This window comes from Polyergus mexicanus, unplaced genomic scaffold, assembly GCF_030449975.1.
Source record: "Polyergus mexicanus isolate NDT 795.1 unplaced genomic scaffold, iyPolMexi1.0 SCAF_24, whole genome shotgun sequence".
In the NCBI taxonomy this organism is placed as follows: domain Eukaryota; kingdom Metazoa; phylum Arthropoda; class Insecta; order Hymenoptera; family Formicidae; genus Polyergus; species Polyergus mexicanus.
This window is the reverse complement of record NW_027223344.1, coordinates 229191-246000: the sequence shown is the minus strand read 5'-3', so window position 1 is coordinate 246000 and position 16810 is coordinate 229191. Positions and strand designations below refer to the sequence as shown.

Below are 16810 nucleotides of genomic sequence, written 5' to 3'. Positions count from 1 at the left end.
GATTCAATTTGTTTAATGAAGAAGGCGCTACTAATTTTATTAATTGTATGAAATAGTAATAACTTGTTTTCATGCCGATTTTATTCTAATTTTTCATAGCCCATTCATCTATATCTATATTATCACATCAATTAAAAAGTTTTGCTTTAATTGATATAAAGCCAAATTATTGATCTGTTACATTATTTAAAATATGAATGTTTTATTAATTTTATCTTAATATAAATTATATATCATTATAAATAATATTATAGTATTATAAGAATTTCAATCAATTAATTTTGATTGATAATTTGGCATTATATTAATTAAAGTAAAATTATATTAAAACAATGCATGACGAACGGTCGTAATATCTCACGACCGTAAATCAGCGTAAAATTACGCTTATACCAGCGATAATAATTAGCCGGCAACGGAAGGAATTTTTCTCCTTCATTGCCCTCTGATAGAGGTCAAAGATCTCTGGCTAGATGTAGCCAGAATGAACATGGCCAGGTAGGTCCAACGAAGGTAGGTCCAACTGGCCCAACGGAAGCAACTTTGTTGACCAATATCGTGGTCAAAGGGCACAATTTGTATAATTTCAAATAAATTAGATTTATACACACGTACTTAATATTTGAATTGTTGAATGCGCGGCTCAGCCAGGACAGCCCTTTATTGATATAAAGTAATGTATATCGCAGTGTCGAGATTAATCGAGACTAATCAGCATCGCGGAAAAGAAGCAACGATACTTGCGAGTATCGATTTAACATGCCTTTTTTAAGAGTGGGAAAGGAACGGAGGGATTAAAGCGAGAGCCAAAGATGACTTATAAACTCGACGCGTCCAGCGCGGTGCACGTTGCATACATTAAAGGGGGGGGGGGGGAAAGCGCGTGCCCCCACGGCTTGACGAGGAGTACGCCTCATTGTTTTCGCGAGGCGAGCAATTTCGAAATCTCACGAAACGACCGAGACCCGACACGGCCATCGTCCTTCGACCCGCGCGGAATGGCGCAGCTGCAGTTGCAGCGAATATATCATCCTCGTATTGCACCGCGGGCGACTTGAGTTCATGATTATCAGATACACTTTCTTTTCTTAATAATTTCGTCTCTTTATTCTATGCTTATATTAGTGGAATGCGTAGCAAAACACATAAAGTCATCGATGATACGAATAATATAAATCCGCCATAAGCAAGTGTAAGCCTTAAAATAAAGAAATTCGTCGAGAGTATTTACGAGATTGCATTCGACTGTATATATATATATATATATATATATATATATATATATATATATATATATATATATATATATGCTCTTATTACTCTTCTACTTATATGATCAACACGTACACGCGAGAAATATAAACTTTATATGTAAGTATCTTGAACTAAAAAAATTTTAAAAGCATGCATACAAAAATTTGAGTTTTTCTAGAAAATAAATTACTTTTAAATCGACGTATCTTTATTTCAAATACTTATTGATTTAAATTGTCTTCATAAATAAAAGTAAAATTCTCAACAAGTATAGTGTTCTATAAAGAGAAAGATTATATTGTATTAATTATATGTATATTGTATTAATTATAATATTATATATTATATTTAATGATATGGTAAAACTGCATAAAAAGTAACACACCTCCGATTTTATCGCCACTTAAATATGTTATGGGAGAGATTCTTCTGAGTAATCCCTTACAAGAAATAAGAGGGGGATGGGGCACTGGTTTAGGAGATATAACAAATTAAAATTTCATAATTTCAATGCCTTTTCTCAGGTATTATAAAGTAATATCAGAAAAAGTAAAGTTTGTGTACGTTGTATTTGTTGTAGAATAGACGAAAAAGTGTTTGTTTGCATTTTACGTGATAGGTACACGATGATTGATATTTTGTCAATAATATGTTTCATCTATTTTTCGCAGTTTGTTAACAGCTTTCAACATGCAAAACTACACGGATTTGTAAGTCTTGCCTTGAGAAATATTATTTATTAAATGCATGGACGAGGAGGGGTTTCGCTTCTGCACCCCCATCCCGAAAGAAATGTAACCTAACCCAATCCAACTTTGCTTTTAAAATTGAAAATAGATTTGGATTAGGTTAGAATTTTTTCGATGAAAGGGGTGCAGGGGTAAGGACGGAGCCCCTCCCTCGCTCACGCCTAAATGACATAAACGGTTTCTTCCAATGAAAAAATAACAAACTATACAAAATACACATATTTTAATGTCAAACTTCAATTTGTTATAGCTTCTGAATTAATGCTGTCACCCCCTTATTTCTTACGGGAAATTATTCAGAAGAATCTCTCCTATAACATATTTAAATGGCGATAAAACCGGAGAAGTGTTATCTTTTATACAGTTTTACCAATTATATAAATCTGTAACAGAATAATCAAATATTTTGAAAATAGTTCTTATGCCGAAAATTGTTCTTCCTCTGTAGATAAAGTTATTGAAAGATAGGTAGAATTTTGTATCCATTTGAAATCCCGCATTGATAGCGTGTGCTTAATTATAAAATCATCTAATATTATGATTAGATACAAATCTGCGATGATTGATACTTAAAAAACCATCTCGAGATGTCGAACACAGACGTTGAGCCACAGGTGGCTCGCGAACTAACTTAACATTCTCGGTATGATTCATGCACAGACCATACATTCCGCAAGGAACATCTATCAGCTTATTAAGACCTAACTCGCACCTAATCCCCGTGGGGTGTCAACCTATTAAGCCGTTTCCTAACAGACCTGATTCATGTGACCATTCACAATAAATCTACGTTACATTGACAAAAGATAAAATAAAACTATTATATATCACATATTCAATCTTTATATAGAAAAAGAAATAAAAACAACGAATCTCCTACGTTAAATTTAATCATGCCAAAATAATTTTTACGTAAAAATATTGTTGTACAAATATAGAATCGAATATTTTATTATATGTCCTTTGGTTAAATTAACGGTATTAAAAGGACACTTGGATTTATTATTTTTATATGTATAACTAAGGTGTCTATACTCAAATCTTGTAAAAAAATTCCCTGAAAAATCTCTAATTTTTCAGGTATTTTTTTGTTCAAAATTCTAAGTAAGGAGAATATTTTTAAAATCTTTTACTGCAACTTCTTAAAATAAGATTTTTTATTGTATGCGTTTTCTAATACTTTTCGCTCATATGAAAGAAAAACACAGAGCCATTTGACTCTCAAATGCAAAATTTACAAATGTACTGGAAAAAAAAAAAAAAAAAAAAAAACTGAATAGCTTTCGTAAAATAAACATTTTTCACTTACATAACATTTTCATTTTTTATCGCCAAAAATTGCAATAAAGAATATGTATTGAATATATATTTAATATTTTGCATTAAATATTATATTTATAAACAAATATATATATATAATCGCATATATTTTAAACACATAATTCACAACTTGTCTTGTCAACTGCTTACGATATAAAAGCGAAATTATCAAAGAAAGAATTGTTTAAAAAATTCCTCTTGTCTTAATAAAATTGCCTGAGAATTTCAGGTTTTCCAGGTTTTTTCAGAGAATAGACACCTTGTTTTAACGATTCCCGTAAACTTGAGAAAAATTAACTTTCCCGATAAATGGAACAAATGGAAAAAAAAAAATTGAGAAAAAGACTGATGTTTAAATTACCTTGTTCTGGACCGGCCTGATTGATCTTGACCTTGTTGCTGAATACGTTGCCAGTCGTCTCTTTTCTAAACGGCGCCGCGGGCGGCACAAAGCCGTTCGCCGCTTGCTGCGGCGGCATCGCGACGCCCGACGGCGCCAATCCCTGAACGGCGGCCGCTCGATCCTCGGTGTAAAGCAGGAAACAAACGGTCACCCACACGGCGGTCGCCAGGACCGCCACCTTCAGCCACAATGACCTTCTCCTGGGAAAGCCCATCTCCTATCGCCGTCTCCTCAATTATTCCTTTGTACGCCCGCTGCGATTATCGACACCTTCGTCCTGCGCCTCCTCCTGCGCGCGCGCGCGCTGCGATTATCGTGCTTCTCGTGCGGCCTCGAAATGTCGTGTTACCTCAGCAACATCCTCTCGTCTCCCCTTTACGACCTTCCTCCGACCGACTCCGAATGACGTCGGAAGATCCAGATCAGTTCCTCCTTTCTACGCGATCGAGGACGCTAATTAAACGTCTGAAGAGAGAAAGGAGATCGACGCAGAAAACGGCGCTTCCCTTTCACGAGTAATCGCGCCGGAAATTTCCACAGCGCGAATACGTTTCCTCTTCTCTTCGACGCGAACAATATCTTATACTATATAAGTTCAGACGACTCACTGACGTGTAACATCTTGTAACTTTCCGTGGTAGTGTACGCGTCCCATCGTCCGTTTCGATAAAATTATTCTCTAAAGTTGATCTCCGTAACAATGTCCCGCACGAGAGAAATGTGATAAAATATGCCGATAGAAATTATATTTAATTAATTTTGCAGTAAATATAGCGTTTCAGACGTTTACCGAATTTTGACCGATTCGATCTGATACGTTTGGCAATCGATATGTGTAGATCACGTTTATTTTCGCCGTTGCTCTAAACACAGAATGTCATAAAATCTTGTACAATACTATTACGGGTTACAGCGTCCGTAGACCGGATATGATTACAGTCTTCTCATTAATAATCCACATATGTATCGTTAGGATATGTATATTTTCAGGTTGAATATTTTTCATCACCGCATTCTCATGTCTGTAAATCACAAAATAGAGAAAATCAATATTAATAAGAGAAATGTGTATACTCGAATAATAAACAGGGTGTCCCCAATTTAAATGGCAAAACTTGAGGAGCGTGTAGGGGATCGAAAAGCTAAGACAGAAAGTCCTTTGGAGGTTTCCTCCTTTTTGCTCCATTTTGGAGAAAATCACAAAAGAAGAAACAAAATAAGTTTTCGTTTTTTTACTTATTTATTTACATTCTATTTATGTCATCATCTATTTAATGCAGATATTGTTCAAAATGTTGCCCTCTTGCAGCAATGCAAGCATTACATCTACCACTGATCTCATTAATTGCAGTTAGACATTGTTCAGTGATATCCGGTGCACCGCATCTATGATTCGATCTCTTAACTGCTCTCTTGAATTGATCGACACCGTAAAGGATAACATCAAGTCTTTATATATGTAAGGAACCTTGAAGCAGAAAGTTTATTCGATGCCAATCAACTCAAGAGAGCAACTGACAATGAGAGATTGAATTTTTGCGATTTTCTCTAAAATGGAGCAAAATCTAAAGGACTTCTTGTCCTAGTTTTTCGGTCCCCTACACGCTCTTGAAGTTTTGCCATTTAAATTGGGGACACCTTATATAATATATAATAATATCCATATATAATGTATATAAAGACGATTCTAAAGTTAAATAAAATTAAAGTTATCGGATTGTAACAAGAAAGAGAGTTTTATTTATTAATAAAATATAAAATTATCTCTCTCAAAAATATTTACAATTAGTCAAATTTTCTTAACCATTAATGAATTCAAAATAAAATATAATATTTTAAGGCAATAAACTTAAATATGTTACATACACTATGCTACGTCATATATTAATATTTGACCTCTTTACAATTATTTATGATAATTTTCATAATATGCGTTTAATTAACTAGATAAGTATTTTAATTAAATATTTTAATAATATTAAAATCTCTCGCGCTGTAAAAGTTGTTAACTAAATAGCGATTTTCGATATTGGTTCAGACCATAAACGGAAAAAATTTTGCTTTCATGATTATTAACTTTTTAAACTACCAGAATATCCCAAATTACACGATAACAAATATACGCGATATATTTAGTCTCAGTGAAAAGTTTCTCGTTTTCTTATTTATTCAGTGATTCGTCTGGCGGACTTGAATCAAACAATTTGCTAAATCTAGTGTCGCGAATAAAACGAAGATTATCCGATATTAATTATATCGATAATCCTAGATTAATCGATATTTATCGATATGATATCCTATTATATTTTATTGATATAATTGATTTTATTGATATGATATACTTTATATATGCTTACATTTCGTATTTAACATATTATTATCCAATACTTGCCAAGAATAAATAAATCTAGGAATATTTTTATGATTACGCTAAATGGAAATAAAAATATGGCAAATCCCTCGTTTTAAAATCGCAAATATAATTTACATCTTCGAGAAATATGCTTTACAATTTACTTATGTTAGACGGCATTATACAATGAGAGATAATCTGAAAATACGATCGACTTGAGAATTTCTCAATTAAGAGAATGATCGTAAAGTTTCGCGCTCGTTAAACGATCTATAATCCAGAGTGCAAGGTGTGTATCTGAAATATGTTCTTGCGAGTAACTCGGTAATTGGAAAATACGCGCGTCTCGGGACTTTATTAACTTTGTATTAAATTAGAAAATTAGGAACTTTCAGCCATACGGAACGCACGCGGCAGCATACTTGTTAACGACGTTATGGTAGACAGACGATTTCACATGTACACCGAAGTAACGAAGTAAGCGACAACCGATGACGTCTTAACCATTCGACACTCGTTATCAGACAGAGGATACTGCATCGTAGAAAGTAATACAATATATATTTTAAGAATGCGTAGTTGCAAAAACACAAATAAATCAACGCAAGGCGATTGGCGTAAATTAAACCGAACGATACGATCAATGGACATTATCCGCTATTTTCACCGGGCCTATTATAACGAGATGATTATATTCCCGACGTGGCGCGCGCGATCGGACGCAGATAAGTGGACGTGCACGTAGGTGCGACCGTTGCATTATGCGCAATGCATCGCTCCATGGAAAAGTTGGCCGTCGTCGCGTGCACGCAATCTCGCAGATTGTGCAAAGTTGTCTGCTCGTATCGGAAAATCGAGGGTTGCATTCGAAAGGATCGGAGCCCGGTAGGATAACGATGAAAAGGCTCCACCATCATGCGCGCACCCTCGAAAGATTCGGGACGGGAGAGAAGACGTGAAAAGCTCCCCGCGGACGAGAGAAGCAGCTTGCATCTGCGCGTGTCGCGCTCTTTTCAGCCGCGCCGGAGACATTCCGCTATTTATATAGGCGGAGAAAGACGCGTGCATGCACACACGTTTTACCGTTTCAACCGTAACCGTATCGCGAGGACACGTTATACCGGATCGATCGGCCGTGTATCGAGACGGATGTTATGACGAGAGAAGTGCAGTTAAGCCAGCTTTTCGCACATACATCGCGAGATTTAATATCTTGATATTCACGGAAAATTGTATCTATGCAGAGTTGGAAAACTTGGCTTAAATTTAATTACATGTCCCAAACGATATACAAATTTTTGTCTTAATTTAACATAATATAGATATATTAAATGATGGATACTAATACTATATTAATATTTCAGTACAAAATGCATAGTAATTTGAAATAAATTTTGAATAAAATCGACATATTTTTAATAATAAAATTAAGTTAGAAACAAAGTTATTGACAGTCTAGAGTCATTTATATTCATTCATAAATAACATCGCTTGCGAGAGAGAAAAGAATGAGACGAATATAAATTTGATATACTTATTAATATAATTGTGAATAAATATAGTAAGAGAAAACATATACAGTTTTTTAAGAATTCTGATAGAGTTTCTTTCATCGACAAAATAAAACCGTGTATTTCAAATAAGATGGAGAAGTGAAAACGTATCCTGAAGATTATAATAATTCAACTTTTCGTAAACGAAGATCAGAATTGAGAGATCCGCGAAAAACAATTTTGCGATACAGCTCTGAGAAATCTTGGACGGTACACAATAAGAGAACTTCGCAGATTATACTATCTTTCTCAGAGGCCTTCCATTTTCAGCGAATTGAGAGAACGTTGTCTCGAGTAGACACGTGTACAAAAGCATTGTGCGCTCTGGAGAAACGTTAGTACGAAAGTAGTCTGGCTTTCTAGCTTTGCCAGAACCGTACGTGGCGAAGTGGCATGGTCGCTTTTTAGTGGTCGTTACTATCGGAGACACTTTTCCGTAAAAGAGTTTACTGCTCCTCGTCTCTAAAATACCGGTCGATGTATCGTTCTAAAAAAGCATCTTTTTCTTCCCTTTATGATCCTTTACGATCTGGCAGTAAATATATCATAAGTAGCATAAGTGTGGCATCTCCCGTCGCGGCGGTAGAAAAAGATAAGAGTTGGCGATGCAATATATTTTGTCGTGGAATAAACTGTATTCCGGTATACCAAAAAAATCTTTTGGTAGAGCACCGAAAGTAAGAGATCGTTGGATTAAAGTTAAACGCATGAGCGCGAACAAAGAGTAAATACAACCATATGATAAAAAGAAATAATCGCGATGACAAAAAATAATGTGTAAGGTTGCACAAGGCACAGATTTAATTTACCGTGGACTTTGAAAAGAAAAGGCTATAACAACATAACGAGAAATTAAATGAAATCTTGAAATAAAACTTTGAAAGAGGAAAAATAACGTTGCACCATGTGTTGCGAGTCGACTCGAAATTGAAATATTTCTCGGGCTAAAAAATAGGCCTCCTGTTCTCTTTTTCAGATTCGTACTATATCATTTATTTTTATAAAATGTATCGCTTTGTACAAATATCACAGAGAACCAACTAAAAATATAATATTGCGTCATTATCCAAAATAAAAATCTCCTCTTTCGATTTCGTAGAAGTATCTTTATATTTATGCAAATAGCTAGATAAGAGATTAGCAAATGAATTAAATGTTTTTATCTCTTAGTTAAGAGTGCTAAGATAGCGCCAGATGTTTAACGAAGTAGAGGAGAAAGATTATATATCGTTTGTACGAGTTTGCTTTCATAAATTTTGCCGCAAGCGCCATCGCCCTTTCGTGTTAAACCAAGTTACACCGAGCTACTGTTAAGGATAACATCGAGCTCGCGTGTCACTGTTTATTTGGGTTAGGTGCTATTTTCGCTACGGGTCTACCGCCCGACATGAGACGAGAACACAATAGCTGGATTCTTTGTCCGTCGTTAAATGAATCGCTTAGACTTAGAGGATAGAAAGGCGAGAAAGATCGGAAAATGTTCGGCACAGGAAAGGGGTGCCAATCACTTTCGATAATATCGACAGTATGTATGTATATGAAGGCGTGTCTGCGAAGTGACGAGAATATAGATAATTAGGAACAATAATAATCTGCTTTTCCACTCCACGAATGACATTTTATAGTCTCTCTATCCAAGCATAATCTTTTTTTCCTCTTGCGGTTAATAAATAATATTTTTTTTGCTCTTCACGCACTTGATCTTATTTTTTTGTTTATTTATTTCGTTTCTGTAGCAATTCGTATTTACGCAATGACACCGCATTTTCTCATCGATAAACATATTTAATAATCTATAAGAGCTTGAGAAAAAATGGACTTGTATCCATTGTGTGCACTTGTGTAATTATATAAAATCATATACAATAATTAAAACCGAAATTTAGAACAATATATGATCTGGCCATATATTGTATAATTAAATCTGAAATTTGACGCGATATGATCTTATCTTTATATAATCATATCGCACCAAATTTCGAATATCATTATATATAATCATAGAAAATGACATATGTTATTATATGTGATCTTATATAATTACATAATGTCCATTCTTTCTCGGGAGTTGAAATCATACACAGCAGTTTGCCACTGAATAATATCCTCGATGGCAGCCCATCGCGAAATGCATTCGATGAATTAATCAAATATCAGTCGCTAATGGCCACATGATAGAATTTTGGATGCTCGCTAAAAGCGTTTAAATAAAATGTATTCTGCAATTCATCCTTCCCGCGCGAATCAACTAAGGCGAAAAAAAAAAAAAATCGGCGATCTTCCACGTTCCATGCAAAAATATAAAAAGCCGCGTTGTTTTCGCGTTGACAAACCTCGCAGCATGAGAGACATCTAAATAATTCTCTTTGCGCATTTGAGACAAAAGTGGAAAAGGAAGCCGAGAGACACGGACACACGAGACAAGGGCAAAAGGAAGGATATCCGCGGGATAGACAACAGAAACCGGCATTCTAGTTGACCATGCGGACCAGGAAAATAAGCCGGCCGAAATCCCTTGCGGCGATACCGTGTGAGCTCGGGATATACAAGGGAAAGAAATCACGGGAAGGATTTCAAATTTGCATGAGTCCTCTCTCAAACCGATAACATTCGTGTATCCGGAATAAGGAAAATCGGAAGAACAATTAGAAAAAGAAAAATATTTCCGGTGCACTTTAAATGCGCATTGTCTCGTCGTTTATTTATCTAATCTATCTATATTTACATATTTAAAACAAGCTCAGAAAGGGATGAACAGTTACTCAATAAAGACGTATCATTGTAAATGATAATTATATTAATTATTACGTTATTCTGGATAAATAAGAAGCATACTATTTTTATATCGTGCCAATGATAGCATTAAAATGTTTCAAAAACTTAGTGAAAAAACATATTCTAATCTAAATAACCAAATCAAACGATGGAAATCCTGTCTTTTCTCTATTTAATCATATTAACTTATTTATAACATTAAATTATTCATTGCATTAAATTATTAACGTTGTGAATAGAAGAATAACTCATGAATGTGGAGGGAATGGTTATTTAAAATACTATCATATCTGAAAGAGTCACTTTTCCCGAGAGAAACGTGTATAAAATAATCAGATGTACATATATGTAATTAGTCATGAAAAGATCAAGTAACATATATAATTTTATATGATAATATATAATAATATCCAAAATTTAATGCTATATATGATCTTATCTTTATGTAATCATATTCGGCTTGATTTGTTTTCATATACATGTACAATTAGATCCAGCTGAATATGATTATATAAAGATAAGATCAAATTTTAGATATTATTATAATTATATGATCAGATCATATATCGCGCGCCAAAAATTTCGGCTTTAATTTAATTGTATATACAATCTTATATAATTACGTAAGTCCATTTTTCTTGAGTTTAAGGAATTATAAACTTCATAATTTAACATTATAATTTTTCCAAGTATCCATGCGGATTTAAATGCCTGAAACCGCCTCAATTTACAAATATCGAATTAACATTCACGGTTAAAATTCCGTTAAAGCAAAAATTTGAAATTCCGTTCCACGCCGCTTAGCGATGGAAATTTGCATGAACGTTACCGCCGTTATACTTTCTTAAGATGCATCACTTCATATATTATGCAAAATTCAGTGCGGGATCTGCTTGCACGTCGCCGCACAGCGAAGGTAACATATTCGACGGGGAAGAAATTTTCCGAGCTCGACGGCGCACGAAATTGCGTCGCCGGAAACGACCATGTGTCGCGATCTGATAATCAGGAAAATAATTGCGCCATGTCACGGATTACCGTGACGCTTCGCGCAGCGAACTCTCAATCGTTAAAAGAAGAACTGTATTCTTTTATTGCTTCCGTTTGAAAAATGTATACCGTCGTAAAAATACATTTATATATAAAAAAAAAATAATAATAAAACTCATAGTGTATTCCACACATCTATGTATTTTTTGAATTCAACAAATAATTGAAAAAACTATTAAAGAACAGTCAAAATTGAAAAATAATAAATATTATATTGTTACAAATATAATATTGCCCATATTCTTTATCAATGGTTGAAAAAAATACGCCATCAATAACAAATCGTATTTTTTAGAAAGTTTTACTTTAATAACTATAGCAATTATGTTAAAAAAAATATATATATAATATTATTATTAGCATTATTACATCTGCGTTTATTGTTCTTATTGTTAGCAGCAACAAAGAACAATTGACTTATTTTTTCAAATAATAAAATAAATAATTGAATAATTGAATAAAATATTTGAATAAAATATTTAAATAAAAATTTTCTCACATAAAATGTGTTACAATTCCATTAGTTACCATTAGCTACCGATGAAGAGATAATAGTAAAAAATGTAACTCTAATATATATATATATGTGTCCATCTCACTGTAAAAAGCAACAAAATTTTTCATTCAATCGCGCTGTGTCATACATATACAAGGTAATGGAATAAAAGTACGGATAAGTAAACCTGATAACGCGATAGATTACGTAACAGCGTGACAGTGTGCGTCACATGTGCGATCTAGTATTATACAGGACTGTGCGATCTGGTACCGAAGCGATTTCACGGTAATCCCGAGGAAATGTGGACATTAAACCCCTCCCTCTCCACCTTCCTGCTTTCCTTCCTACCCGCACCTCTAACCCGACAATGGAGAACGTTGGCTCATACAACGTGGAGCAATAAAGAGTTAACACGGTAACCGCTAATGGAGTAATGGACGTTTCGGGCGTGCAGACATCGGCTGGACTTCCGCCAAATGAGCACGTTCCTCGGGGAGGAAAAAGGGTGAGGGGAAAGGGGAGGAAAAAAGGTGAGGGGAAAGGGGAGGAATATCATCCGACACACTGGCCTCCGTACTACTTCTTTGCTTTATCTTTTTTTCACGCCGATTCGTGCATTCGAGCGACTGCTTTCCTATTTCTCTCTCGACTCGTCGCATGGTTAGGTTGTGGAAGTCCGGGGATCTCATAAAGAGTGCATCGTTAAACTAATATCCTCAATAAAAAAAATAGACACGGCGCACATCTATTCGCGCGCAACTAAATATCGTATAATTTGTATGATTTGGGATGCTGATTTACGAAAGAATATATGATTTTAAGATTATGATTCGATAAAGAGTGAACATACATGTGCGCGACTATGATTGATTCGCTTTTAAGCCGGTAAATCCTAACTACGATATATAAAGAATTTTTAATACGGTTTATAATACTGTACTATTTCTAGAGTATTTTTTAATCCCTTTTAATTAATTTTTTTTATTTCTTTCTAATTGAATTTAAAAAGGAAGAAAAATTCTCGATTAAATTAAGGTTGAAAATTAATCGACGTTGATGAAACAGACCATTAATAATTTAACGATCAAACAATTCACGGGGAAATATTAACGTAGGAAAAAAATTGGGCAGCAAGCTAATCGAGCTTTACTAATTGTCGTTTCATTTAATTTAAGCGAATCGTATGAAGTCGCATAATCTTCCATCATGCTCTGCTGTCTAGACCATGTCTGATTTCGTGACAAATGATCGCTTATCGCTCCGAGCTCCGATTTCGAAGGATATTATAACACACACAAGGAACGATGACTTGAGTAAACATTTGGATGCGATTCGTGAAGAGTCACGCGCACCTATTTCGTCAGGTCAGAGGTCACGAGGCCATTGTGAGGTCGCAAGAAATCATTACGTGACTCGGGACCCTTACGAATCTGTCGACGCGCTTACCGTAATTTCGCGCTAATGGCGGCCGGGTAAGAAGTGCTAACGATTTTTCAGTTCACCGGGACGCCTCGTGTTCGCCTTACAACCGATTATGAGGAATCGTGGCCTGGATTTTTGCGATCGATCGTTCATAAATTCGGGAGTAATGTTGCTCAAACATGCTGATTGGATAAACGCAATAATTTTTTATTAATTGTCACATTCTTTTTTCTCCCGAGTAGAAAAGTTTCTGGGAAAAACTGGCCAGTGTCTAAAAACCATCCAGTTTTTCTAATCAAAATTTTTCTCCTATTTTCTAGCCAATAATTAAGTAATAATATTTCTTTTCGAAATTTCATAACTAGTTATTAGTTATAAATGGCGATAATAATTATAATAACTATCGATTTTCCTATTGTAGATTAAAATAAATTTTTTTAAATAATCCCATATAATATATTATTCGATTAACATTCAATTTAATAAAATGTTGAATTACTTATATAAAATATAATAAGATTTTTAATACGATATACTCGTTTTGGAAATAATAATCTTGGCTAGAAATCTGTTTTTGTGCAAAATAATGATAGCTGGTGAACAAAATATCTGTCTAAATTTTTTTTTTTATGAAAATTAATCAATTATTGTCTGGAATTTAGCTAAAATTATTATGCAATAACTCTAGAAGCAAGCGTCGACTAAACTGATGAGAATTTGGTTAAATACTGGCTAAATAGTTGGCTAGTAACTAGAATTTATAATCATCAAATGGCCAAATTTTGAAATTTTTTCTATTCTAGTTTTTCACCGTATTATTAATATGATTAAAAAAATATTCAAACAGCATTCTTTTATTAACTCGTTGATAAAAGATCTTTTTGCGGAGAAAAATATTAATGTATTATTCATCCCTTCTTGATTATTTAATACAAACTCCGTTCTATTAAAAGTTTATTATACTTCGTATACGTATATAATTTTTTATTAATTATCATATTCCTCTTTATTTTAATTTTTCACTATATTATCGATATGATTGTAGAAAAAAAATTTTAAAGTTAAATTCTCTTATTAATCTGTTGATAAAAGACTAAAATTTTGCGGTTCGGTGGAAATTCGATTCGAGTCTGCCAAGCGCGACGTTATCGCGCGGCTAATCAAATTCTCGCCCGTGGGACGATTCGCGCTCGATTTCACAGGACCGGGAGCGCCAAAGCTCCTCGAGGCCAATACTAATTAATTTTCATCGAATTAACGCCGACGCTCGACGAGTCGCGCGCACGAACGCCAAAGGAAAACCGCTGTTGCCGCCCCGGGTCGTCCCGCGCTTTGCGGAATCGCCCGCGAATTCAGACACCGTGAGAGAGACGCGCCCTGTATTTATTGGCACGTTGCAATTAATGGCGCGCGCGGTGTGTTTGCAGAACGACGACGTAGCGCCGCGATTCTACGTGGAATGTTTATGAATGAGAGAATCGATACGCGGTTCGCGAGGCATGCGTCGTAAATCAAGAGGCACGCGAATTCAACGCGCGCGCGATATTCCCGCTTCCGTGCGGGATACGCGTTTTACGCTCGACGAGAGACAAGATCGAGCTTCTCTCGACGCGTCATTAACATTCGCGAAACACGAGACGCGATAGACGAGGCGCGCGAGGTCTCCGAGCGAGAGGATCGAAAAAGCAATCGTTCCCCTCCTCGGCAACTGTCATTGAATATCCACGGTGACAAACGGCGACAAAAGGAGTAGTGTGCAGAATAGAATGGGGTTCGATATCACGGGAAATTGTCATTTTTCCGGAAAGAGAAACTCTGAGGATTCCGCTGCCATCCCCAGCAGCGAGGATATCAGGCGCTTCGATTGACACTTTGCGCGACGTGTGCTTGCCAAATCCGAGATCGAAATAGGCGAAAGGCGCTTCTGCGACTCGCAAAATATTATTCGCGCGCGAAACGAAGCGCCGTCTCGTATTCTCTCCTTATTTTTCTGTCAAGAGAATTTCGCGTCAATATTACGTAGAGAGAATGTTTTCTGAATGCTCGTGAAATCGAATGAGAATCGCGGATATCAATGCGTCGCGTCCATTCGCGCAAGATGGCTCGAAATCGAAGTAACGGCGATTCGTTTTCATTACTCACGAGACTGGAGTATAGCAAACGTGATTCGAAGACGAGATCGGAGCCGCGAACATCCCGACATCATCCGTGTCCACGTGTTTGCGGTGGACCGTTTGGCGCTTCCTCGTTAGCTTTATATGCATGTATATGTAACTAATAGTGCATGTGTGCGCGTTTAAACGATTGACGTGGAAATATGGCGTTTACACAGCTGCCATGCACGTGGGATAAAGCGCCTTTTAATTAACGCGCATAGATCAGTGCCTCGTATAGAGACAGGCGCGCTTTGCATCAAGTCTGTTCTGATATCAGCGGTACCGACATTATTTTCATATCACGCGTGTCATGTACAAAAATAAAGTGGCTTCCAGCAATAGTTAGAGTCGAGTCTCAATCATTTTCCATGCAAAAATATCGTTAAAATAAAAAAAAATACACATATCATATCTCGTTTGTAGCTTTAAATTTATCAACAACATCGGTTGAAATTTTTCACAATATTCTGCCAAATACTTAGACCGCACTTAGTGTGCGATGTTCTACCGAGGTATTCAAATCCTAACGCACAAGTTCATCTAGCCGTTTAAAACTCTGTTGTAAGTGGAAACGGCGCCCGCAACGACGCAACCATGCCATTAAAAGCCGCAATTGCAGATATGCAGATTCTCTAAAACACAAGCAGGGTATACAGTCCGTCGACTTTGCCGCGGAAAAGGAAACGCTTGGCGCAGCCCGGTCACGTCTCACCGAAAATACACGTCAACTCGGTAGCGCGGGTACAGTGTGTCCGAATTTGCACCGTTTCGAGAGTTCCCAACTGTGCTCGTTCCCGGCCAAATGTTCCACGCGCGGTTCTTGTAACCGAGTGACCCACACCCTGACACCCTGTGACGAGTGCGGTTCACGAAAATTCGCGCGCGCGCGAATTCCGTTGAATAAACTCTCAAGCGAACTCTGGAGCAAGTACATACGAAGAAGCGAATTTAGAGTCGTCGCGCGAACCCCTTCAGCGTAGTCCCTTTGCGAGACGTACCCCTCTACCCGTTTCAAATAAATATCACTTCGCGCTGCGGTAGCAGCTCCTCCAACGCTGAGCGCCGTTCGAATTAGAAATAGAATAGAATATGTATGTCGTACACGTATGTTTTATTCGCCGAGTCGTCACGCACGGACCATCAGCGGATTGTCGAAATTAGCTTTTACGCGTTGCAATGTCACTGTGGAATATCGAATCGTGCAGCGAAGCGTGAAATCAAAGACGAATTGAATCGTTATTTACACGTAGAGCGTATGAAATAAAAGAAGAAGAGA

The 16810-nt window shown here is 36.1% G+C and overlaps 1 protein-coding gene across 1 annotated transcript in view; it reads right to left on the bottom strand.

Annotated features, from left to right (window-relative positions):
- Pgant9 (polypeptide N-acetylgalactosaminyltransferase 9) overlaps positions 1 to 16810 on the bottom strand; it is a 245303-nt gene that overhangs the window by 88593 nt on the left and 139900 nt on the right. The window contains exon 3 of the mRNA XM_070313303.1: positions 3685 to 4748. Coding sequence (XP_070169404.1) covers positions 3685 to 3940 — 256 coding nt within the window. The 5' untranslated portion in view covers positions 3941 to 4748. The remainder of the gene's footprint in view (positions 1 to 3684; positions 4749 to 16810) is intronic.